General features: G+C 45.0%; 1 protein-coding gene across 4 annotated transcripts in view; it reads left to right on the top strand.

The window, feature by feature from the left end:
* PPP4R3B (protein phosphatase 4 regulatory subunit 3B) overlaps positions 1-24,191 on the top strand; it is a 99,961-nt gene that overhangs the window by 42,302 nt on the left and 33,468 nt on the right. For all 4 annotated transcript variants that reach the window (XM_082252367.1, XM_082252369.1, XM_082252366.1 and 1 more), the window contains exons 5-7: positions 19,813-19,890; positions 20,026-20,142; positions 22,334-22,450. In XM_082252367.1, the coding sequence (XP_082108493.1) occupies positions 19,813-19,890; positions 20,026-20,142; positions 22,334-22,450 (312 nt within the window). The remainder of the gene's footprint in view (positions 1-19,812; positions 19,891-20,025; positions 20,143-22,333; positions 22,451-24,191) is intronic.

Here is a 24,191-nt window from a genome sequence, read left to right as displayed (position 1 = left end):
AAAATTGACTTGGCTTTTTACAGATAAATCTAGTTCTGCCTTGTTTATCGATACACTGACAGAATCAGTCATTGTCTGACTTGCAGACCCTATACTATCTTTTATAGCTGTAATCCAGGGAAAAGGTTCAGCTTCACTGCTCCAGAAACCGTCTTTGGAAAAGAAAGTATAGTAATGAAGAATAGCTGCCCAATTGGAAACATGCGAAGTAAAACACACAACATGTTTCTGAAGTGGTTTACAAGCTTTATCTGATTAGGTCATGACAGGTCATAGATCTGTTGTGTAATGATTCTCAGGATGAATCTATACTAATGGTTTCTTGCAGCATCTGTACTAGTGTTCCATTAAAGGGAGCTTGTCAGGTTCAGAAATATGGAACTTATAATATTGCTTGTTTTCTGCTGCTTAGTGAGTCACTGCCACAGAAACGTACCGAGTTCTTTGGCTGCAGAGTGAGTGAGATCCATTGGAGGACCTGATCTGTGTCTAGCACAAATAAAAGGACCAGTGACCAGTATTTATTTCCTGTGGACTTCCTGCAGCTGATCTTTTCCTCATTACTGATTTACTAAGCCTTGTTCCACACTGTGTAGAGGCAGCCATCTTGAGAAAGGATTAGGTTGTTTTTTTTTTTCCCTCATGTCAGAGCTTTGCTCTGATAACCAGTAATAGGATGACGTGGTGATGTGCTGAAAAAGTGCATTGCACCACTCGTTAGCACACCCAACATATAATGTAACCTTTAACTAGAGTTATTTTCCACAAGGTTAGCAAGATGCGACTATTTCTCTACCTCCAACAACAGACAGGATTCATTGTCACGCCTTAATCCAACAAAGATCTCACCAGGTCCAAGGTAGCGATACCCAGGATATAAATCCATTTACCCCATATCTTTTCTAACTTATCAGGTGTACCCCGGGGGGAACTTTTCAGCAGGTTACGAATATGGTGTTTCCACTCCAACAGACTGGAGCTCTCCCTTTTGGTGCTTTAAAATTTATGGGCTTGGGACAGTGCTTTCAGGACCATTGTTTGTTATTCCAAAGGAAACTCATGTATTGGACTGTATGGAACTCCTTCACTATGGGAATACTACACAATATTAAGCATGCTATTTACTGTATTTCAGTAGCACACTAGTGTTATATTATAGATGTGTAAGACCCTCGCACTGTCAAATATACGAAAGTAAATATATTAATAAGGGTTGCTGCTAACACTCAAACGCCTATCCTCCCCGATATTATATATGCAATTAAAAAAATGTTAGTGTTGCTCTCCCTCAGCTGGTTGATGAAATAGGACCTTTAAGCTATAAGGCTGCATTCACATGTCAGCGTATGATCACGGGCAGAACCGCCGCGGTTCCGCCCGCGATTCGGAGATTTATTGCAAATCGCGGGACGCCTAGCGTTGCCCGTTGATTTGCAATAGCCCCCCAAACGCCGAGCGATGTTGCCGCGATTTATGCCCGCCGAATCGCGGCAACATCGTGCAAACAAAATCGCGGGACGCAATACGCTCCAAAAAAGTACAAGAGCTTCTTTGGAGCGTATTGCGTCCCGCGATTTTGTTTGCGCGATGTTGCCGCGATTCGGCGGGCGTAAATCGCGGCAACATCGCTCGGCGTTTGGGGGGCTATTGCAAATCAACGGGCAACGCTAGGCGTCCCGCGATTTGCAATAAATCTCCGAATCGCGGGCGGAACCGCGGCGGTTCTGCCCGCGATCATACGCTGACATGTGAATGCAGCCTAAAGTGCAAAAAATCTTGGAAAAGTGTAAAGTGCTCTGTCAAAATATTGAAAAAAATCATAAATACAATGTCCTAACATAATCTATTCCACATTAACATAACATAAAGTGCAATTGTGTGAACCGTCCATAAAGTGCACTCTGCAAAGAAACTCCAATAAATTAATCTTGTGCAGAACCGATAACCAAAATAAATAATTCCTTAACATATAAATTATATCCATTCTCATAAAGTGCTATGTGCAAAAGTAAAATCTTCAATAAACCTGTCAATCCATCTATCGATTTAAAAAATCCTTGATGGATAATAAAGTGCAGGGTTGAATATAGAATTACATTTAAACTGTTTCATTAGTGATTTTTATTAATTACAACATTGCTCTGTGTTTTTTATTCTGTAGATTTCTTGTCACTTCCCTTCCTCTATTCCCAATTGATTCTTGTGATCTTATTAGTGAGCCCTATTAGATTAGTTTAACACTCGTTTGCTTATGTGCGATTGATGGATGCACACATTTATGGTTTTATTTAAATGTATTTTGGAGAATTTTTAAAAAAAAAAAAAAACATTTAAAATCCATTTTATATATACATAGTTTTTTTTAGTATGTTTTTTTTTTTTTTATTTTTTGTTCATTAAATGTTGTCATTTTAGATTAACATAATAGGATATTGGAATGATGGGTGTTTATGAATATTTGATATTAAGGTACATATAACCCTCTATATACCACAGCCCCCCATCCTGTATATACGTATGACCCTCTATATACCACAGCCCCCCATCCTGTATAGACATGACCCCCTATACACCACAGCCCCCATCCTGTATAAACATACAGTCCCCCCATCCTGCATACTTATTCTAACTCTCTTACAAACCATAGTTCCTCATCCTGTTAAGATGACAACCTATATATCACAGCACCTCCATTTAGACATTTACTACCCCCATACATACCACAGCCCCTTATTCTGCATTGACTTATGACCCCCTCTTTAGCATATCTCCCACATTCTGTATACTTACGACCCCCAAAATTATATTGTATATAGGTATGGCCCCCTCCATACCACAGCCCCTATTCTCAATAGATTTAATATGCCCCACTATATAGTAGAGCCCCCATCCTGCAGTGATAAATAGGTCCACATATGGGCTATGACATGGATGGAGGGGATGTGAACAGGTTCTGTGTAGCCCCATTGATGAGGGGGATTCCCAAAATTGGCCATGCTGGGGTGAGACATGTCACATGGACTGACAGGAGGACAATCTGATAATGTTGGGTATTTTCAATGGCTGGAAAAGTTTCTTGCCACCATGGTTGGGATGCGGGCTGCAATGTGACACACAGAGGATGGCTAGGTTTCCTTTTGTGCTCCCTAGCACTCAGAGCGGTGTGGGTGTGACACCCCTGGCCGGGAGTAAACTGGGGGCGGGGGTTGCTTACCTGGTGGGTCTAGGCCGGATCTCCTTGTCCACTGGGGGTGGTCAGCTATGTCCGTTTGCTGTGCGGCCCCCAGCATTAACCGGTAGGGGGCCCGGTCTCCAACTTGCTGGGCCAGTGGCAGGTGCACTTCTGGCCCACCTTGTGCTTGCATGGGGGCTGGGGGTGGTGCCCCCAGTCTTCTTGATGTGTCGTGGTGGGGAGCGGGCGGGGAAATTACGACAATCGGGTCATTCCCGTTGATGTTGGGGTTTGCCTCCCTCTGTGGCTTCTTGGTGCTAAAACTGAATTTGGGGCTGCGTTCCAACTGGACTCTCGTCATCTGCCCAGTACAGATGACCGCAGGAGCATGATCTCCAGGGCCAACATTGGCTTGTCAGCAGACTGTGTGGATGCAAACATCTCAGTACCTGGTTTGAGCAGCTCTATGTCTGAATGTTTGGACATGCGGCCCTGCCTATGGCCAGTCCTGGTCTACCCTGTGTGATCGAAGATTGTGCTGTGCACGGCTGGGTAACCTCTGGGAATTGGCTGATGAAAGTCCCGGCGCCAAGACACCATTTCCAGCCGCCATGGTGACCTGGCGCCTGGGATTTGTCGAGCCCTTTCATGGCAAATGCAGTAAATCCTCAATCCTCAGGGTCTATCACAGGGATTGACAAATTTTGCTTTTGAATCTAGGAGCCAGCTAAAAAAAATAGTAATGACACCAATGCTGGTGGTTATTACTGCACTTACTGGACACCAATGCTGGGGGCTATTATTGCATCTACTGGACACCGATACTGGGGGTTATTATCGCTTCCCACTGTACTCCCTTATATTGAGGAGGAGAGCAGATAAAGAACACGTGACCACACAGCAGAGCAAAGAAGGTATTTAGCATTATAATTAAAAAAAATAAAAATAAACAAACACACAGTATTTTATATGTTCCTAAAACAGAGAGAATAAAGAATATGATCCATGTGACAACCACATGTTTACAACCCCCCAGGATGCTAGGCAACAGATTTGCCACCATGTGCTTTCTACAGATCTGTATGAGGCTTTGTTTCAATTTTTGACTTACCGTAAAATCCATTTCTCGGATGTTCATTGACGGACACAGCACCTGATTATTCTTAACCATTTTTTTTTTATACTCCCCTCCTATCATTAGAAGAGAACATACACCAAAAATATTTTGGGAAAATAATAGACCCAAACTGTAGAAGTGCATGATAGACCAGGGCTCGACATATCCCAGGTGCAAAGTCACCATGGCAACTAGAAATTGCACCCTGGCGCCTGGATTTTTGTCAGCCCATTCACTGATTAGCACCAGGCGTAAGCAATTCCTAAAGCGGCTTTCTCTATCGCTCATTGACAGACGTAGTCTTCTTGATTCTCAAGAGCTGGGTTATGTTGTCTCCGCAGGAGTAGGACTAGGCAGAATGACAAAACGTTCTGGCTCCACCCTAGGGGGCAGTCCCTGAGGGTATATCCTCCCTCTCTCTGCTACAGGGAATCAGTTTTTTTCTGTCTAGTCAGGAGTAAGGACCTAAGTTCCTTGCTGGGATCTTTTGGTCCTGGCAAGACTTTTTTTCTTTAAGAAAAAGACATTTTTTAGGTAGTTTTCTCCAGTGTTTTTTTCCTGTGAGATCTTCAAGCAAAAATGCCGGACTGGGCGACACTTGTGGTCACCCCAGCCGGCCTACGAGCGCGTGCAGACCAGGCATTGCGCTTGGTCGGCCGCGACATATTCAAGTAAGTATGCGGGGCCGGGCGACGGGCTGGATGTGAGATCCAGTGGTCACCCCGGTTTCTGCCTAAAAGCGCGTGCAGACCAGTGCGCTGAGTCGGCCGCGACGGAGTCCCAGTAAAAGGACTGACTTTGCGAGTTAAAAGCTCGCTTGGACGCCAGGACCAGAGAGTCGAGGCGTCCACAAACCCCCACCTCGGTGGAGAGGGTATTATGAAGAGAGGGTGCCTGTCGGTTCGGTATGGTGAGTAAAACGTTCCCTTTTTTTCCTCATTTATGAGGCAGTATATATTATGGGCCCCTCCATATATGGTCAGTATATATCTGACACTTACAAGTCCCCCTTGTAATACAGCATGTGTTTGTGGGAAGTGGACTTGGTTCAAGAGCTAACACTCTACCCAGCAGACTGTAACATTACAGCAAACATAGGAGGTATAATCCTACCTTATGTGCAGTGTATCTCTGTAGATCCATATGTCACCTCTCAGCAGAGTGCAGGTGGATGTGCTGGGAAGACGATATCGGCGGTCCGCCGCCATTTTGCCGTAGACCGTATGCATGTATGTCCTCAGTCACGCCGGCCGCCATGTTTTTGGAGTCTTATGTCTCTTCCATGGGGGCGGCCATGTTTTGTGAGCCCAGCTTCCTCGTGGAGGGCTGGGAACGCCCGAAGGCGTACACAGGGGGCGGAGCCACGCCTTCTGCCCGGGAAAAAGCAAACAGCTCCTTCCAGTCTGTGTAAGACAGACGCTGGCTGCAGTTTGTTGGAAACTACACTGCATCGGTTGGTGAGCCTTGGGGGTCCCTCTCTCTCTCTCTGGGATCGAGAAGCAGGTACTCTGAGGGGCGCTATTGCGCTAGGGGGAGACACACAAAAAAAAAAAAAAAAAAAGAAAAAAGTTTTTTTGTTTATTGCTGGCAAAAGTGTCCTGTATTAACATGGACCCTGCCACTCATGTATCTCCTCCGGATCCCCTCGAGGGGTCTGCGGGATCCTCCAGCACCCCATTGACAGTTGAATCTTTGTCAGCCATTATGGAAACTTTTGTGTCCCGGGTGGAAGTGGCTTGTCAGGGACAGGGCGCAAGAAAGCGACCCCCGCCTAACCCCTTATTATCTGAGACCTCGGATTCAGACTCTGAGCCTATTTCTGCAGTTGCAGGTACTTCATCTGGTATTGGTGTCTCGGGTCCTGTCTCTTCAGACAGTGAGGAGGATGTTTCGGCATCCGCCATAGCCCGAGAGGAAGCGTTGGTAAACGCACTCATTGTATCTGTTCAAGAGACTTTAAGGTTACAGGGTATTCCATCAGAAATAGCTGAAACTGAGATCCCTTTTGGGACTAAAAAGCGCATCAAAGTGGCAAAGGTTTTTCCATTGCCCAAATGTTTTGGCAATCCAATCGATGAAGAATGGCGTCTGCCAAAACGCACTTTTAATATTTCCAAACGCATTGACAGGCGTTATCCGTTTGAGGAAACCCTTATTAAGAAATGGACAGAACCACCTATGGTGGATTCACCAATCGCTAGATTGAATAAAGCCACGGTTATTCCTTTAGAAGACGCTCCGTCTTTTAAAGATCCAGTGGATCGCAAGATAGAAGCTATGTCTCGCACCATGTTTTCCTTGATTGGATCAGCTTTCAGGCCAATAATTGCTATTGGTTTGGTTTCGCAGGCTGTAACTGAATGGACCAAGTGGTTACGCCGGGACTTAGATGAAGTCCCTCAGGCGGTATCAGATTTGTTGGAACAAATGATACAGGGGTTACAGTTTGTATGTGATGCGGCGTTAGACGCCACTCCATTAATGGCGCGAGCATCAGTCTCAGCAGTGGTTCTCAGGCGTACACTGTGGCTAAAAGGTTGGATAGCCGACCAAGGTTCCAAAAAAGCATTGGCTAATATCCCCTTTTCAGGAGAGCGTCTATTTGGGGCCAACTTAGATGAGATCATTAAGGATCTCACCGGTGGAAAAAGCACCTTTTTACCGCAAAATTTTAAAGGTAGAGGAACTCGTCAAAGACGAGGGCCTTCTTTTTCTGCTCACAAGAGGTTTTTTCGTCCAGCGGGTGAAAAAACTAAGTCCTCCAAGGTTCCTACAGGAGGCGTCAGGGGTCGTTGGTCGGGCAAGCAAAAGCCCGCCCCCTCCAGACCTGAAGATAAACCATCCAAAGCCTGAAGGTGCGCCCCCACCCATAACTGGGGTGGGGGGACGTCTTCGCCGGTTCCCGGATCCATGGCTTTCCAGAATCCCGGACAAATGGGTTTGCGAAGTCATAAGGTCAGGGTACAAGATCGAGTTTCGGTCTCTCCCACCGGCGCGATTCTTCCCTTCCAATATCCGACTATCTCCGGATCGTCTAGAAGATCTGCGGAGAGCAGTCACAGATCTACTACAACAAGGAGTGGTAGTCCACGTTCCTTGGACAGAACGGTTTCAAGGGTTTTATTCAAACCTGTTTACAATACCCAGGAAAGAGGGCAAAGTGCGTCCAATTCTGGACTTAAGAGCACTCAATTCTTTCGTCAACATAAGAAGATTCAGAATGGAGTCCATTCGCACGGTAGCAGCCTTCCTGCATCCAGGGGATGTCTTAGCGTCCATAGACATCAAGGACGCCTATCTTCACATTCCCATTTTCGCAGGACATCAGCGTTTTCTACGCTTTTCTGTAGAGGAGAACCACTATCAGTTTGTGGCGTTACCTTTCGGTCTCGCCACGGCTCCGCGGGTCTTCACAAAAGTGTTGGCCCCTATGTTGGCACTTCTGCGCCAAAGAGGTATATCGATTCTAGGTTACCTAGACGATCTTCTGCTTCATGCAGAGTCTCCTCAGACCTTGCTACAAAACATAGAAATTACTATGATTTCTTTACAGGAATTCGGGTGGCTGGTGAACCAGCAAAAGTCTTTTCTGGTTCCCACCCAGAGGCTCGAATATCTGGGTCTAATTCTAGACACAGTCAGGACAAGAGTGTTTCTTCCGGTAGGGAAACTTCGAAAGATTCAATCAGCAGTCCAGTTGTTACTGTCCAACAGCTGGTCTTCCCTTCGGACTTGCATGAGGGTTCTGGGGTTGATGGTGGCTTCATTCGAAGCAGTCCCATTTGCCCAGTCCCATACCCGAATTCTTCAGCAAGAGATTCTCCTCAGATGGAATCGGAATCCGGAATCCCTGGACAATCAGATACGATTGAGCAAACAGACCAGAGAGTCTCTGGTTTGGTGGCTTCGGTCTCCAATGCTCAGCCAGGGAAAGTCATTTCTGCCAATATATTGGATGATAGTGACCACGGATGCCAGCCTATCCGGATGGGGAGGAATTCTCGGTCAATTATCTGCCCAGGGACTTTGGTCCCCGGAAGAATCCAGATTACCGATAAATGTATTGGAACTGAGAGCGATCAGACTTTGTCTGATTCACTGGACCGAGCAGCTCCAGGGCAGCCCGGTTCGGATCCAGTCGGACAATGCCACGGCCGTGGCTTATGTCAATCACCAGGGGGGCACCAAGAGTGTCCGAGCGGCCAAAGAAGTGGCTTGCATTCTTCGCTGGGCGGAACGATTTGTTCCAGCAATCTCTGCGGTGTTCATTCCGGGGGTGGAGAATTGGCAGGCAGATTATCTCAGCCGTCAGACCCTGGATCAGGGGGAATGGTCCCTCCATCCAGACGTTTTCCACCAGTTGTGCCTACGGTGGGGCACACCGGATGTGGATCTGTTGGCATCACGATTCAACAGGAAAATTCAGAGATTCGTGGCTCGCTCCCGCGATCCTCTAGCAGAAACCGCAGACGCACTGATCGCCCCGTGGGGGCAATACCAGCTAATATATGCCTTCCCTCCTCTCGCGTTACTGCCAAGACTTCTTCGCAGGGTAGAGGAGGAAGGAATCCCAGTAATCCTGGTAGCTCCGGACTGGCCTCGTCGAGCTTGGTATGCCGACATGGTCAGACTGGTGGCGGACGTCCCGTGGAGACTTCCTCTCAGAGAGGATCTACTGTCTCAGGGACCGATCTTCCATCCTGCTTTACGATCGCTGGCTTTAACGGCCTGGCTATTGAGACCCAGGTGCTGAAGGACAAGGGATTGTCAGCTTCAGTTATTCCTACTCTAGTTGAAGCAAGGAAAGCGACTTCCAGAAAGATTTATCATCGCACATGGAAGGCCTACATTGCATGGTGTGAACCTTTGGGGTTCCGTCCTCGGTCTTATTCGGTTAGTCGAATATTAGCTTTTCTGCAACAAGGGGTTGAGCAGAAACTGGCCTTGAGTACTATCAAGGGTCAGGTCTCAGCATTAGCCATCTTCTTTCAGAAGCCTTTGGCTACTCATTCCTTGGTGCGGAATTTCATCCAGGGGGTGCGACATCTGGCTCCGCCAGTGCACGCGCCGTTACCCCCCTGGGATCTTAATTTAGTATTGTCGGTTCTTCAGAAACCTCCCTTTGAAGATATTAGGGAGATTCCTCTACCCACGTTGTCCCAGAAGGTGGCCTTCTTGGTGGCTATTACTTCTGCACGCAGGGTGTCAGAACTGGCCGCATTATCTTGTCGTTCACCATATCTGGTGGTTCATAGAGATTAGGTGGTTCTTCGTCCGAATCCATCCTTCCTACCAAAAGTAGTTTCAGAATTTCATCTGAATGAAGAAATTGTATTACCTTCCCTGTGTCCTAAGCCCAGTCATCCTCGGGAATTTGCTTTGCACTCCTTGGATGTGGTCCGGGCGATCAGGGTATACTTGAAAACGACAGACTCGTTTCGCAAGACGGATTCACTTTTTGTGATCCCAGATGGACCCAAAAAGGGGTTGCCTGCATCTGCCGCGACCATTTCCAAATGGATCAGACAGACGGTAGTACAGGCTTATTCTATTAAGGGTCGGGAGCCCCCGTTCCCTGTTAAGGCGCACTCCACTCGGGCACTTAGTGCGTCATGGGCCTTTCGCCATCAGGCGTCAGTGGTCCAGGTGTGCAAGGCGGCTACCTGGTCGTCGGTGCATACCTTCTCTAAACATTATAAAGTTGATGTAATGGCATCGTCGGATGCCTCATTTGGCCGCAAGGTTTTGCAGGCCGCAATTTGAGGAGACCAGTGGTCTACCTCGAGGGTTTTTTTCCGTTGGAAAAATTTTTTCTTTAGCCTCATTCTTTGTTTATAATGAGCCTTTAAAACTTCTAGTTTGGCACCGGTTGGGCCTTCTAGATTGGATTTGATTTTGTCAATCCCACCCCTCATTTGTGGCACTGCTTCTGGATGTCCCAGCTCTTGAGAATCAAGAAGACTACGTCTGTCAATGAGCGATAGAGAAAAATGGATTTTTGTAAGAACTTACCGTAAAATCCTTTTCTCTTAAGCTCATTGACAGACGTAGTACCCGCCCCTCTATCATTGAGTTGGGTTGGGTTAATTTCTCTGTACTGCTTTAAACAGAACTGATTCCCTGTAGCAGAGAGAGGGAGGATATACCCTCAGGGACTGCCCCCTAGGGTGGAGCCAGAACGTTTTGTCATTCTGCCTAGTCCTACTCCTGCGGAGACAACATAACCCAGCTCTTGAGAATCAAGAAGACTACGTCTGTCAATGAGCTTAAGAGAAAAGGATTTTACGGTAAGTTCTTACAAAAATCCATTTATCCCTCACCCAATCCCATGCCAGCACCATGAACACCACGCCGATTATCTTGCTGGCCATGACAAAAGCATGGAATTTCTTCTTCTCTTGCTCCTGCTTATTGCAGATTACTCACCCTTTTTTTTCTCTGGCCGGTCTCTGTCTGATGTCAATTCCGGACGCAGCTAGCAAGGCTGTTCGGTTCCGGAGCCAGACTTCCAGTCTGTCACTCCAGCAATCAGGGACCGGAAAGGGGGTACCAGGAAGACGGTAAGGAGGAAGAGAGCAGAGAGAGGTGGCCAGCATTTGCCGGTACAGTGACTTGTCTCCCATATAGAGTGCAGTAGAGGCGCACAGACACACGCCAGTAGGCATTCAGTGCGGATTCCTGTGTGAGGCGAGGACAACTCAGCCCCCAGTGCATGGGGTGCAGGAAGCTCTTTTGTCCAGGCTCTGCCTTGTTCTGCATGTATTCAGGGCTGTGCCCTCTGTACAGCTCCCCCATCTACTGCTGGGGCTCATTCACACCATGGAAATAGAGGTCTGGGCAGATGGCCTTTTGAACCAGGAAGTAGCACAGCACGCTCTGCATACCTTCACAAGCTTGTACCCCATGGATGAATGTAAGTGCGATTCTTATGCTTTTGGGCTAAATAAACTTTACCAATATACAGAGAGCACTAGATCCTTTCTGGTTTTATTTCATGTTGCCGGAGGATTCTTCCTGGAGAGTTGCTTAACATCATTGTTTTTTTTGCTGTGAAGATTGCTTGGCTATAATCTGTTGTCAGAGGGCTTGGAGCTGTGTTCCCTGATTCTGTGAGATTACTATGCATTTTGACCCTGCAGGGTCGTGCTTTTAAGATGAGAGGCAGATAATGCTTGGTGGTGGGAAGCTGTGAGCACTGAAGTCACATTGATTGTCATTCACTAGACCATATGTGGACTTTTCTCTCTTACATCACTTCAAGTTATGGACTGTCTTTTAATTTATTATCTGTTTAATGTTGACTCCACTTAGGGTCATCCCTAAGGCTACATTCACACCTGAAAATACACAAATTTTTTACCGCGAGTTACAGGCGTTTTTGTGCAGACGTTTTTAGATTGAATAGAGACCAATGGAAAACGCCTGTAATCTGCCCAAAAAGAAGCTCATGTACTTTTTTGAGCGTTGGGCGTTTTGCTCACAGCGTCAAAACGCTTAGATGTGAACAGGGGCCATTGAAATGAATAGGATTTGTCTTGTTGGGCATTTTGAGAGCTGATCCTAGAGCAGAAAAACTCCCCAAAGCGCCTACATGTGAACGGAGCCTAATATTACCAGAGGGCTTTTATGACTGCGCTGCACTTTTTTTTATTTTTTATATGTTTTTGGTCTTGGCTTTCTTTTATTTCCTTTTGAGGTCACTTCCTTCTTCATAGTGAATGGAGAGAAGTAAGAATGTCTGCTCTTGTTGACATAATTCTGGTGCTGGCCATTGCCATCTTGATACGACGTACTTCTAGGAGGCGTCGTTACTGGGTTCATCCACTACTGATGGACGGGGGCAATTCTGGACCCTCTACAATGACCTTCATTCACACCCAGGCAAGTTTATTTTAGCAGCAAATTATTTTTGTGGGCTTTTTCTTTTTTTAGGTCTATAATAAAGGGGAAAAATATATATTGTGAGACTCCAGAGTGAGTCCCTGCCGTTGGAAAAATGGGTTTTAAATGACACAGGGTTTGCACATGCAGGACTATTATTATTATTATTATTATTATTATTATTAATAATAATAATAATAATAATAATAATAATAATAATTTATTTTTATTTTTTTTGAGCAGAGAACTGCTCTGGCAGCTTTCTCTGGATTCTGGTATTTCTGGATGGGGCTCTGTAGTTTGGATATTCTCAGAAGTCGTAGGCAGGATGGAATGTCCAACCATGTGTCTGGGTATTGTGGGCAACCAGCAGGGTGTGTTCCCAGGTGCAGAGTCCAGTGAGTCCAGGGGGGCTGTAGAGAAGAGGGGTCCATGTGGTCCCTGAACTCTGTTTTGGAACACTTTGTGACTGATATTGCCATCCTGTTAAACACATGCAGTAAGCAACTTGCCAATGACCTCCCTTCTGTCTGTCCATTTCTTCTTAATCAAGTAAATTCTTGCTGTAATTTTCTCGTAGATCCTCCCTTTTTTCTTTATCTGCTGTTCTTATAACTGATGTCTGGGGTCATAAAGCGCAAGGTACTCCTGAATCATGGTAATGAAGTCCCCTGCATTTATTGGTGACCTGTACGCCATTATGGCTGCACTCTGCTCTCCACACACACCACATGCACAGAGCCAAGAAAGTAATTGTAAATTCTTTTTTCAATAAAAATACACTTGTTATACTTACCACCTCTATGCAGTGGTTTTGCACAGAGCAGCCCTGATCCTCCTCTTCTCGGGTCCCTCTTCGGCTCTCCTGGCCGCTCCCTCCTGTCAAGCAACTTGTTATGGGGGCATCTGAGCAAAATCACAGCTCTCTGTATCCATTCAGACACAGAGCTGTGGTTTGGCCCCGCCCCCTCTCTCTCTCCTGATTGGCTAGCTGACTTTGACAGCAGCGGTAACCCAAAGGCGCCGCTGCTGTGTCTTTGCCAATGAGGAGGGGAGTTCTGGATGGCTGAGACAGTCGTGGACATCGCTGGATTGAGAGGGGGTTCAGGTAAGCATCAGAGGGTGCTGGGGAGGCTGCTGCAAACAGGTTTTTTATCATAGTGTTAAATGAGTGGCTGAATGGGTAATCTGTGTCCTCAGTCCCTCTTTCGGTCTCCAAAGGTGAGATGTCAGGTGTCTGTTTAGACCACTGATATCTCACCAAAGCCCACCAACAGGGCTGATAGGAAAAAAAGAATTGTAATAAATATTTAAAGGTTACATCGTAAAAAAAAAAAAAAAAAAATGAATAAAATAAAACTACTGACAGTCCACGCCTCATCAGTGCTGCATATTAGTGCCAATGTCACATGACCTAAAAAAAAGTATCGGTATCATCAAGTACTTGTTACCTGTACTCGGTATTAAAGTGGTATCGGTGCATCCCTTAAAAAAAAAAGTTAAGGGAATTTTTTTTTTTTTGTCAAAATTAGTTTTACCCAATCGTACAAAAATCCCCTCCCCCTTTAAAATGGAAGCCCCCCCCCAACCCCCACATATATACGCACGTACAAATGTAAACATGCAGGGCGCCTACGCCTGAAACTGTCAATTGCAATACACGTTACATATGGCCACACACGCCGCAGTAAGAACAATATTTCTAGCACCAGACCTCCTTCGTAATGCTAAACGGGTGACCTATAGGGGGCTTTTAAAGAGTCACTTTTGGAAAATATAGGTTACTGGCATGTTTAAGGTTTGACATGTTGGGTATATTTACTCAACTTTGACAAATACCACAATCACCACAAAATTGGGTAATTCATTGTAAATATTTTTTTTTTTTCTAATACTGAAATTTTGCAGTAATATCGTTTGACATAAAAAAAAAAAATTGGAGCTACCACTATTCTCTAGGGTGTCTGCTTTCAGAAAAAATATAATGTTTGGGGTTTTATGTAATCTTCAGGCCTAAAATGAATTTTTAAATGTGTGAAAAAAAACTAAAGTGCTAATGGATTAGTTCACTTTCTGGAATATGTTCCACGCATAAGATTTGTTAAATAAACTGGCTCCTAACATTTGTATTTGGCTCCTTAATTCAAAGCAAATTTGTCAAGCTCTGCATTAAAGCATGGCTCCAGGCTCCTTCAGAAAAAATACTGTAGCTGCTGACTTTAATATCCAGATACTTACCTGTGCAGGTGTCCCGCAGTGTCTTCAATTTTTCAGCCTGCTCTCGTTTGCTGCCACTCCACTCCCTGCTAAAGGGAAGCTGGCAGTGAAGTGTTCCCTACTGCGCATGTGCGATTCGGTTTAGTTGTATAAAACGTGGTATCTGCAGTAAAATATCTTGAAATTTGATTTAGAATGCCCTTTGCGGAACTCCAAGTCATGTTGTTTTACCGTTTCATCACTTTTATACATGAACAGAAGCCCGCCGGCTTCATCCAGCACTGGCTGCCTCACATAGGAAGCATTCACAGAACAGCTTGGAAATTGTGTAGGTGTTTACGCTGTTGCATCTTGTTCGGCTGTGGAGACATCGATCTCCCCAGGAAGTAGTGGTGTAAAGTAGGATGATATAAGCTCTGAGTATGTCCAGGAGCCAGTCAGCATAGGCTTAAAGGCTAAGTTCAACTAAACATAAAGTGCACATATTTTTTCAGGAGGAAAAAAAAAAAAATTTTCCACAGGAGCCTGAAAAGCATTACACCTACAGTCAGTGGATCATGAGTGCAATGCTCTAGGCTCCTGCAGATTCCTCCTCCAGCTCCTTGCACCTCTGTATGTAACACCCTCTGTATGTAACACCCTAACTATGGATGTAACCTGTTGCTAAAGGTGGAGTAAAGCTTTAGGGTCCCGTTCACATCCTGCTCGTGGTTTTGTGTGCATGATTTCTCTTTCGTTCATCGACGGACACATCTCCTGATATTCTTAACCATTGGGTTATACTGCCCCCTACAGGAGTAGGACACTAGGCAGAAAAAGTCTTGCTATGCCTATGGGCAGTCCTGGGGGGTATACTCCCTCTTTGGTATAGGTACTCAGTTTTTTTTCTGCCTAGTCAGGAGTAAGGATCTAGTTCCTTCTCTGGTCCTGGCAAAAAAAATTATTTTAGATAGATTGTAGATCTCACAGGAATACCTGGAGGAAAAAAAAAAAAAAACTGCCGGACTGTGCAAGGGGCTGAATAATCTAGATCCAGTGATCACCCCAGTCTGGCCAGTGTGTGCGTGCGGCCCTAAGCTCCACGCTAGGTCGGCCGCGACATAGCCCCACCGGATGGGGGCTGGCATGCGAGTTCCAAACTGTGCCTGGAACATTGGATGTATCATCTCCAAGGATGTCCAGTTCGCATTTAATCAGACAATGCCACAGCCGTGGCTCATGTCAATTTCCAAGGGGGCACAAGAAGTGTCCTGGCGGCTCTGGAGGTAACCGGCATTCTCAGTTGGGCAGAATGTTCGTTCCAGACCTTTGCGCTGTACACATTCCCGGAGTGGAAAACTAGAACCTCATTTGGCAGGCATTGGACAGGGGGGGGGGGGATGGTCTCTTCACCTGGAGGTGTTCATCAGTTGTGTCTTCAGTGGGGCACCCCCAAGGTGGATCTGTTGGCATCTTGGCTAAACAGAAGGGTGCAGTGGTTCGTGAAGCGGTCAAGGGATCCTCTGGCGGACCCCACAGACAGATGTGCTGGTGGTTGTGTGGGGTCAGTATAGTCTGATTTACGCCTTCCCTCCTCTCAAGCTTCTGCCATGACTTCAATGCAGGTTTGAGGCAGAAGGAATTCTGGTCATTTTAGTGGCCCAGGACTGGCCTCGCTGGGCTTGGTACGCCGATCTGGTGTGGCTGGTCGCCGACATTCCTTGGAAGCTTTCTCTCAGGGAGGATCTGCTGTCCCAAGGGCCAATCTTCCACCCTGCTTTACAGTCGCTGGCTTTCACTGCTTGGCTGTTAAAAGCGAGGTACTGAAGGATAGGGGTTAGTCTGAATCTGTGATTTCAACGCTGTTAAAAGCTAGGAAATCTACAACCCAATTTAAAAAAAGTTGGGACACTACAAATTGTGAGTAAAAAAGGAATGAACTAATTTACAAATCTCATAAACTTATATTTTATTCACAATATAATATAGATAACATATCAAATGTTGAACGTTAGACATTTTGAAATGTCATGCCAAATATTGGCTCATTTTGGATTTTATGAGAGCTACACGTTCCAAAAAAATTTGGGACAGGTAGCAATAAGAGGCCGGAAAAGTTAAATGTACATATAAGGAACAGCGGGAGGACCAATTGGCAACATGATAGGGTATAAAAAGAGCCTCTCGGAAGTCGAGATGGGCAGAGGATCACTAATTCCCCCAATGCTGCGGTGAAAAACGGTGGAGCAATATCAGAAAGGAGTTTCTCAGAAAAATTGCAAAGAGATTGAAGTTATCATCATCTACAGTGCATAATATCCAAAGATTCAGAGAATCTGGACAATCTCTGTGCGTAAGGGTCAAGGCCGGAAAACCATACTGGATGCCCGTTAATCTTCGTTCTAGAACAACCTATGCTCCCATCCAGAGAGTCTTTCAGGGAAGACCTTGCATTTTCCTACATGACAATGCCAGACCACATACTGCATCAATTACAACATCATGGCTGTGCAGAAGGATCAGGGTACTGAAATGGCCAGCCTGCACTCCAGATCTTTCACCCATAGAAAACATTTGGGGCATCATAAAGAGGAAGATGTGACAAAGACCTATGACAGTTGAGCAACTAGAAGCCTGTATTAGACAAGAATGGGACAACATTCCTATTCCTAAACTTGAGAAACTTGTCTCCTCAGTTCTCAGACGTTTGCAGACTGTTCTAAAAAGAGGGGATGCCACACAGTGGTAAACATGGCCTAGTCCCAACTTATTTGAGATGTGTTGCTGGCATGAAATTTAAAATCAACTTATTTTTCCCTTAAAGTTTTATAAATGTTTTCAGTTTAAACATTTGATATATCATCTGTTGTATTCTGAAACTTCCACATAATTGCATTCTGTTTTTATTCATAATTTGTACAGTGTCCAAACTTTTTTGGAATTGGGCTTGTACTTCTAGGAGGATCTACCATCGTACGTTGAAGACTAACATCGCGTGATGGGAGTTCCTTGGGGTTCAGCCTCGCTCCTTCTCGGTGGCTCGGATCTTGATCTTCCTTCACGGGGGGTTGAACAGAAATTGGCCTCGAGTAACATCAGTCAGTTTTGGCGGTCTTCTTTAAACGACCCTTGGCCACACACTCCCTGGTGTGTACTTTTCTTCAGGGTGTTCGTCATTTGATTCCTCCAGTGCAGTCTCCGTTGCCGCCTTGGGACCTCAATTTGGAGATTTCGGTCCTCCACAAGTTTACTGCTGAGATTCTTTGGGCGATTCCCTTTGTTTACGCTGTCTCAGAAGGTGGGAATTAAGACATTGTGTCATTGGACGGCTTTATTCTGTCCTTCACCTTACTTGGGGGTTTGTAGTGATAAGGTGGCTCTTCTCCCCTGTCCATAATTCCTTCCAAAGGTTGTCTGATTTCCATTTGAGTGAAGACCTAGTGTTGCCTTCCCTGTGTCCAGGCCAAAACATCCTAAGGAAATTGCCTTGCATGCCTTGGATATGGTTGGGACAATTTGGGTGTAACTGGCAGCTATGGAGTCTTTTAGGAAGTCAGACTCCCTATACAGACTCACCATCAATGACGCAGGTTTGCAAGGTAGCCATCTGGTCGTCGGAGCACACTTTCACAAAGTTCTATGAAGTGGATGTGTTGGCATCTGCGGATGCCTCCTTTTGGCCGCAAGGTTTTGCAGGCTGCTGTTTAGAAGACTTAGTGCTCTTTGAGAGTGTATTGTTTTCAGGTGGGCTCCAGTTTTGGTTGAGCCCCTGTTCCCTGGTTGGCTGTTTTTAGCCTTGGGAATTTTTTCCACCCCTCATGTTTTTAACACTGCTTTGGGAAGTCCCAATGGTTAAGAATATCAGGAGCTGTGTCCTTTTTTTAATGAACGAAAGAGAAAATGGGATTTTTGAATTGCCGTCTGAAGTTGTAATTTCTCTGACACTGCTTGTAACAAAACTGAGTACCTATAGCAGAGAGAGGAAGTATAGACCCTGGGACTGCTCATAGGCGCTTTTTTTTTTTTCCTGCCTAGCTTCCTACTCCTGTAGGGGGCAGTATAACCCAACGGGTGTTAGGGCAGTTTAGAATCTCCTGCAGAATCACGACAACTCCAAATCGCCAAGTGTGAATGGGTTCTTAGAGCCAGGAGGATCGAAGATAGCCTTACGCTGAGTAAAATTGCTGCTTTTTAAAGCAACACACTGCAGCTCACCTGTGTAATAATGCAAAGCACTGCCCATACTCCATGGATACTAGATGGTTTAGCACCACTTCTTTTAGTGTTTGGGCTGGTGTAAACAGCCCCTAATCTAACAAATATTCACCAGTGAGCCTTTTCTCTAATTGCTCTGATTACAAGCAATCATACAGCTCTGTAAAGGATTATAGTTGGGCTAAAGTGGATTAAAAACACCTTACTTTATATAAAAGTAAACATTTATTGGAGAAGTAGGCATTTTAGGTAACTAGCTCATAGAGCTCCTATAGCATTTTTTACACTCTCCAGTTCTGTATCTCTTCAGTCACACCCAACCCTATTCTGCTGTTAAAATAGGGGAAGGCGGCTCTTTACTAGAGTGTCTTTAGCAGTTCCTGCCCATCCAGCACATACCAACTTCCATGTCACACACCTTTAGAATGATTTGATTTCTTTAAAGCCCAACTCCAGGCACATTTGTTCTTCCCCATGCCGTAGGGGCTTGGCCGCACTGTGTGGATCACCTCGTTTTTGCTCGGGGTGAGCAGAAATTTGATAAGCTCCCGATCCGCCGATCTCCAGAAAAATGTGCTGCTCAGGTAAGTAGATCTCCGCTGCCCTCTTCCCTAGAACAAAGCGATCGGTTAACCCGTGCAGTGCAGGTACAGCCCAACTGCACGGGTTTACAAAAAAAAATTGCCCAGAGTTTTTTTGTTTTTTTTTTCTCCTATATACAATTGATGCACATAAGCTAAATCAGTAAGGTGACGTATCAGTCAGTTTAAACTACCACACACCACAGCTTTCACAAGCTATGATTATGTCCGATGCCGTTTCCATTTTTCTGTAGGGTTGTGGCAGGCTGTGATAATTCACCCTACACTATAACTTTACCTTTACCCACTGCACAGGCTGGAGGGAAGCAGACTACCTCAATGAAAGTGATGCTGCATGTACACTAATTCCAGAAGGCAACAATATGAAATAAATTTGCAGAACTTAGACAGTCTGTGTTAAAATAGGATTACTTTGAATTATACGCCAGTTCTGGGAGATATTCCAGCCCAAGTATGGAAACATTGTATGTGTTTTTTGTGCAGGTTACATATTGTAGAAATCCTTTTCATTTGTAATTCGTAGAGAGTTTCTCTTTTTAAGTACACTCCATTTATTTACCTTTTTGGTTTATTGACCTATCTGTTATCATTGCAAATATTATAATGACTGCATTATGTATTTTATACAGGAAGATGAAAAGTTTTTGTCAGAAGTCTTTGCACAGTTGACTGATGAAGCCACCGATGATGACAAACGGCGTGAGTTGGTAAGAAGGAAAGGCCTTGACTTGGGCACTTCTAGCAGTACAATAGAGGACCATAGTGTTGTGCAGTTTGTGTTGCTGTAGCTGCAAAATTGGTTCTCTGATATTTACAGGCATTATTATATTTTCTTTCCAAAGGTCAACTTCTTCAAAGAGTTCTGTGCGTTTTCACAGACATTGCAGCCTCAAAATAGAGATGCTTTCTTCAAAACATTGGCCAACCTAGGAATACTTCCTGCTTTAGAAATTGTCATGGTAAGACCTGTAAGAATTGTTTTTGTTTTGATATTCTTGTCCTAGGCTAGGTTTACACTTGTGCGAGTGGTTGCCACTGCCAGTCTGTACCTGTTCTCGCAGCCGCTACCACCCACACAGAAAAATGTGCTGCCACTCAAGAGATATGTGAGGGTAATGTTAATCCTAATGGCAACTGGAAAACGCAGCACATTTTCCCCGCACTGGGAACGACACTGCACTTGTGGTTTCCGAGGAGGCCCCTCTTTTGGAAAAGGTGCAGGGACCTGGAGGCACAGCAGCCATTTTAAATAAACTGTCTGTCTTGCCCATCCAAAACACTGGCTCGTAGAGCCGCCGAAGTGTAAACCTAACCTTTCTTTTTTATAATTACTGTTGCATGGCAGGTAGTAACATGAGGTCAAGAAGTTAAAGGGCAAATGCATTTTTTTAAAATGGTTATGGACTTTGAAATGGCAAGTTACTCTTACACCTGGGAAATTCAAACAGCATATGATACAAAAAATGTTCATGCAGGATGTTCACTGGCAGGTTAAGTTTTATGTATATCTCTCAAATGTGCTTGGCACAAACCTGTCATTCTTTGCATGCCTCTTTGTTGGTTTTTTAGGTGGATGTGAACAAGAGATTTGCTTTGATATAGAAACACTTGGAAATGTTAAAGCGGAGCTCCACCCAAAAGGGGAAATTCTGTTTTTAATGCTTCCTCCCAAGCTCTTGTTTATGAAATGGAGTTTTTTTGGGAAGGAGGGGGGAGTGGGTACCCGATTTTGACTGGTACCCGCTCCCACTTCTACTTTGGTTTTTTTAGGCGATCGGAAGCGGAAGTTCTCATTCCTCCATCCCCCCCAAAGTCTTCTGGGACACATGACAGGCGCAGCAAGCAAGCTTTTACAGCAGGGTGGCCATAGTAAAGATTCCAGTAAGGGGGGGGGGACAAAGGGAGAAGGCGACTGGGATGAGCACATTGTTGGATTGTGGGACATGTGAGTGGCTTTTTATTAAAAGTTAGCAGCTACAGTTTTTGTAGCTGCTGACTTTTAATTTTCACTTCAGGGACTGGAACTCCGCTCCGTGATTGGCTCCCTGAATGTGCCATTGAAAAAACTAGGGAGGAGAGTAAGACTCACTGAATGTGTGGGGCGGGCTGCAGTGCACGAGTGAGTAATGTATGTATGCTCACCGCTGAAGTGTCCCAGCTTCCCCTGCCTAACACGGAAGTCTGTGAGTCCTCCTGTCCTCCTCCGAGTCCCTTCCCCCTGCCTATGTAAATATCGTGACCTCGGCGATATGAATATCGCCTACGGCCACAGAACGATAATCGATATCATATCGACTATCGTTCAGCCCTATTGTTCTGCACAATTATTCGGCCTTTTGACTTATTCGGCCGAACACCGAAAGTGCTATTTTTTCTATTTTCGGCCGAATAATGTTCGGCCGCCGAACATTCGGTGCATCCCTAATTATATATCATCACTATTAATGCTGCTTAATTTGTTTTTGGAAGACCGTACTGTATGTAGATGTGTTGCTCATCTTTGAACTGGTGCTTTTGTTTGAAGATATCCCCTCTTGAAATTTAGTCTCAAAGATGAAGATGGGGATAAAGCCTTGTTGGTAGGCTGAAAGCATCCCTAAAAGCTACCATAGATTTCTCAAATGTCATAGTTTAGAAACAATGTGAGCCTTGTATGGCAATGCCTGCACCACCTGGCTCAACAAGTGGATTTTCCACGGGTGGATAATTTTGGGCCCAACCGTGATCGCATCAGATGCAGTTAGCTGTTTGGGTATTCTGACAGCCGCTGGCGCTTGCTGTCAGAATACGAAGGCTGGCAGGAGAGTTTCCTTTACCTTTAGGGTGGATGGAAGAATGTGATAGATTTCTCTGATTCAGTCCATGGGCTGAACAAGTGAAATGTGTGTATGGCTAGCTTAACCCCTTCCCATGCATGGGGGGAGAGTTGTGATTTAGAGAGATGTTCTATGAAAATTAAGTTTCAGTACCTGTGACCATTTTAAAGTGTACACATCCTTTAAGCTCTAAAAATGATCCTGAGCGGACTAGGTGTAATTTTTAAAGCTTTTGGTTTTGAAATTTTTTGATGAAGTTTCTAACTTTAACCCCAGTTGTATTCAGTACCATCATATAATCTCCAGCCATAGTAATGTTTTGCTGTTCTTTTAGGGTATGGACGATTTACAGGTTAGAGCGGCCGCTACAGATATATTTTCTTATCTGGTAGAATTTAGCCCTTCCATGGTTCGGGAGTTTGTAATGCAAGAAGCCCAACAAAGTGACGATGTAAGTACAGTGATTGGAGTCAATTTCAATTCCATTTTTATTGATCTTTACTTTGTCTAAAGCTAGTCACAAATGCTACTGTTCTACAAACTACCAGTATTCGTTTGAAATCTCCGTACAATAGTCTTTAAAAATTATAAAAAAGACCCACCCATTGATTAAGATTGTTTAAAACTGGATGTGTTTTAAAGAGATCAATTGATTTGGCAAATTACATAGTAATTTACATAGTAACCCATTGCCTGAAGAAAGGGCTTCAATGTAAATTAAGAGTGTCCAAACCATGCCCCAGGGGCTGAATGCAGCTCCAGAGAGTTTAGCACGCAGCCTAGGCTTGTTTGGAGGGACCCCGGATGCCATGTGCAGCCACAACGGCTGACACAAAGAAGCCTGTCTGTAGGGGTGCCATGCAAATGTGGCAGCCTTCATTGACAAGCCAGACAAATGCATTTCTGGAGGGATTCCAGGGCTGTTGTATTTGCAATAGCATTCACAGCAGGGAATGTAGGGGCATGTAAGTAAAATGCTACTTGGTCGAATCTAGGGGGGGGGGGGGTGCTGGGGAGGGCTGCGCCGACCTTCTCCACCCCCCTTTTGCCGCACAAAATCCTCCACAACGCACATACATTCACATCAGCGATTAGGGCTGGTGCATGTAGCCGCAGTTCCTCCTGCTCTCAGTGGGTAGGTGCGACTGTCAGCCCCGTTCAGATTGACAGGTCGTTGCCAGCCACACCTATTCGCAGCTGTCTACACTGCCAGTGATTTCCTGCGGTGATCACTGCTGGACACACTTTGTCTGCCACAGGTAATTGCTTGCTGTGTAGAGAGCCACAAATAGGTGCAGCCGCTGGCAACCTGTCGATATAGTGAACGGGGCTGGCGGACGCACCTACCCACTGAGAGCCACCGGAGGAATTGCTTGTCAGCTCACCTTCTTGTTAGTGAATTTTATGTACTGCCCGAAGACCATTTTTTTCCAGCATGGCCCAGGAAGGGTAAAAGGCTGGACACCCCTGGTCCATATCCAAACTTTTTTTATGGTTAACACTGTACAATTACTACTTTAATTTGTATGCTGAATTTATTTCTGATAGACTTGGATGTTAACACGTCTCCCCACACACTAACATTTCTGTACAAGATAAGCTTAAGCATTTAAACTGTACAATCTATTTATAACCTGTTTAGTGGTTATTTGGTCATACATTTGATATACCTGCTTGTACTGTACAATGTAATGTTTTCACTATATATAAATGACCGCTTAGAGAGTCACCCTTCTCTCCAGAAATTTGTTGCCAAATCCATTAAAATAACCCAGTGCTGCCTAAATGAAAGGCAGATCAAGAGGACATACATGGCACATGGGCTCAGTTCTAAGCGGTACCTGTGTCTGCACTGAACTTTGTCTGCGTTTGGGGCATTTGTTCCTGTACCCAGCTGCCGTTAGAAACAGCTCCCAGAGGCAGCATATTTCAGCCTGTCATTGATTTTGACAGGCTGCTGGCAGTGCCCAGGTTTTATGCTGCACAGGAACAACCGATTGTGTGCATGAGGCATAAGAAAAGCAGAGGTCTCAGTAAAGCTTACTTCTGGGCAGAAACAGCTGGGGAAATAGAATTTTCATTGGAATAATATTTAACAATAGACACATTTTCTCCTCAGCCTAGGATTATTTACATGTTGTGGTTTTTTTTTATTTATTTTTTTCATTAGCATACATGTTAGTATTTTGTAC

This window comes from Pelophylax lessonae (genome assembly GCF_965119305.1).
Source record: "Pelophylax lessonae genome assembly, chromosome: 3".
NCBI lineage: Eukaryota > Metazoa > Chordata > Amphibia > Anura > Ranidae > Pelophylax > Pelophylax lessonae.
Note: the sequence above shows the minus strand (reverse complement) of the source record. Positions and strands in the feature narration are given on the sequence as shown.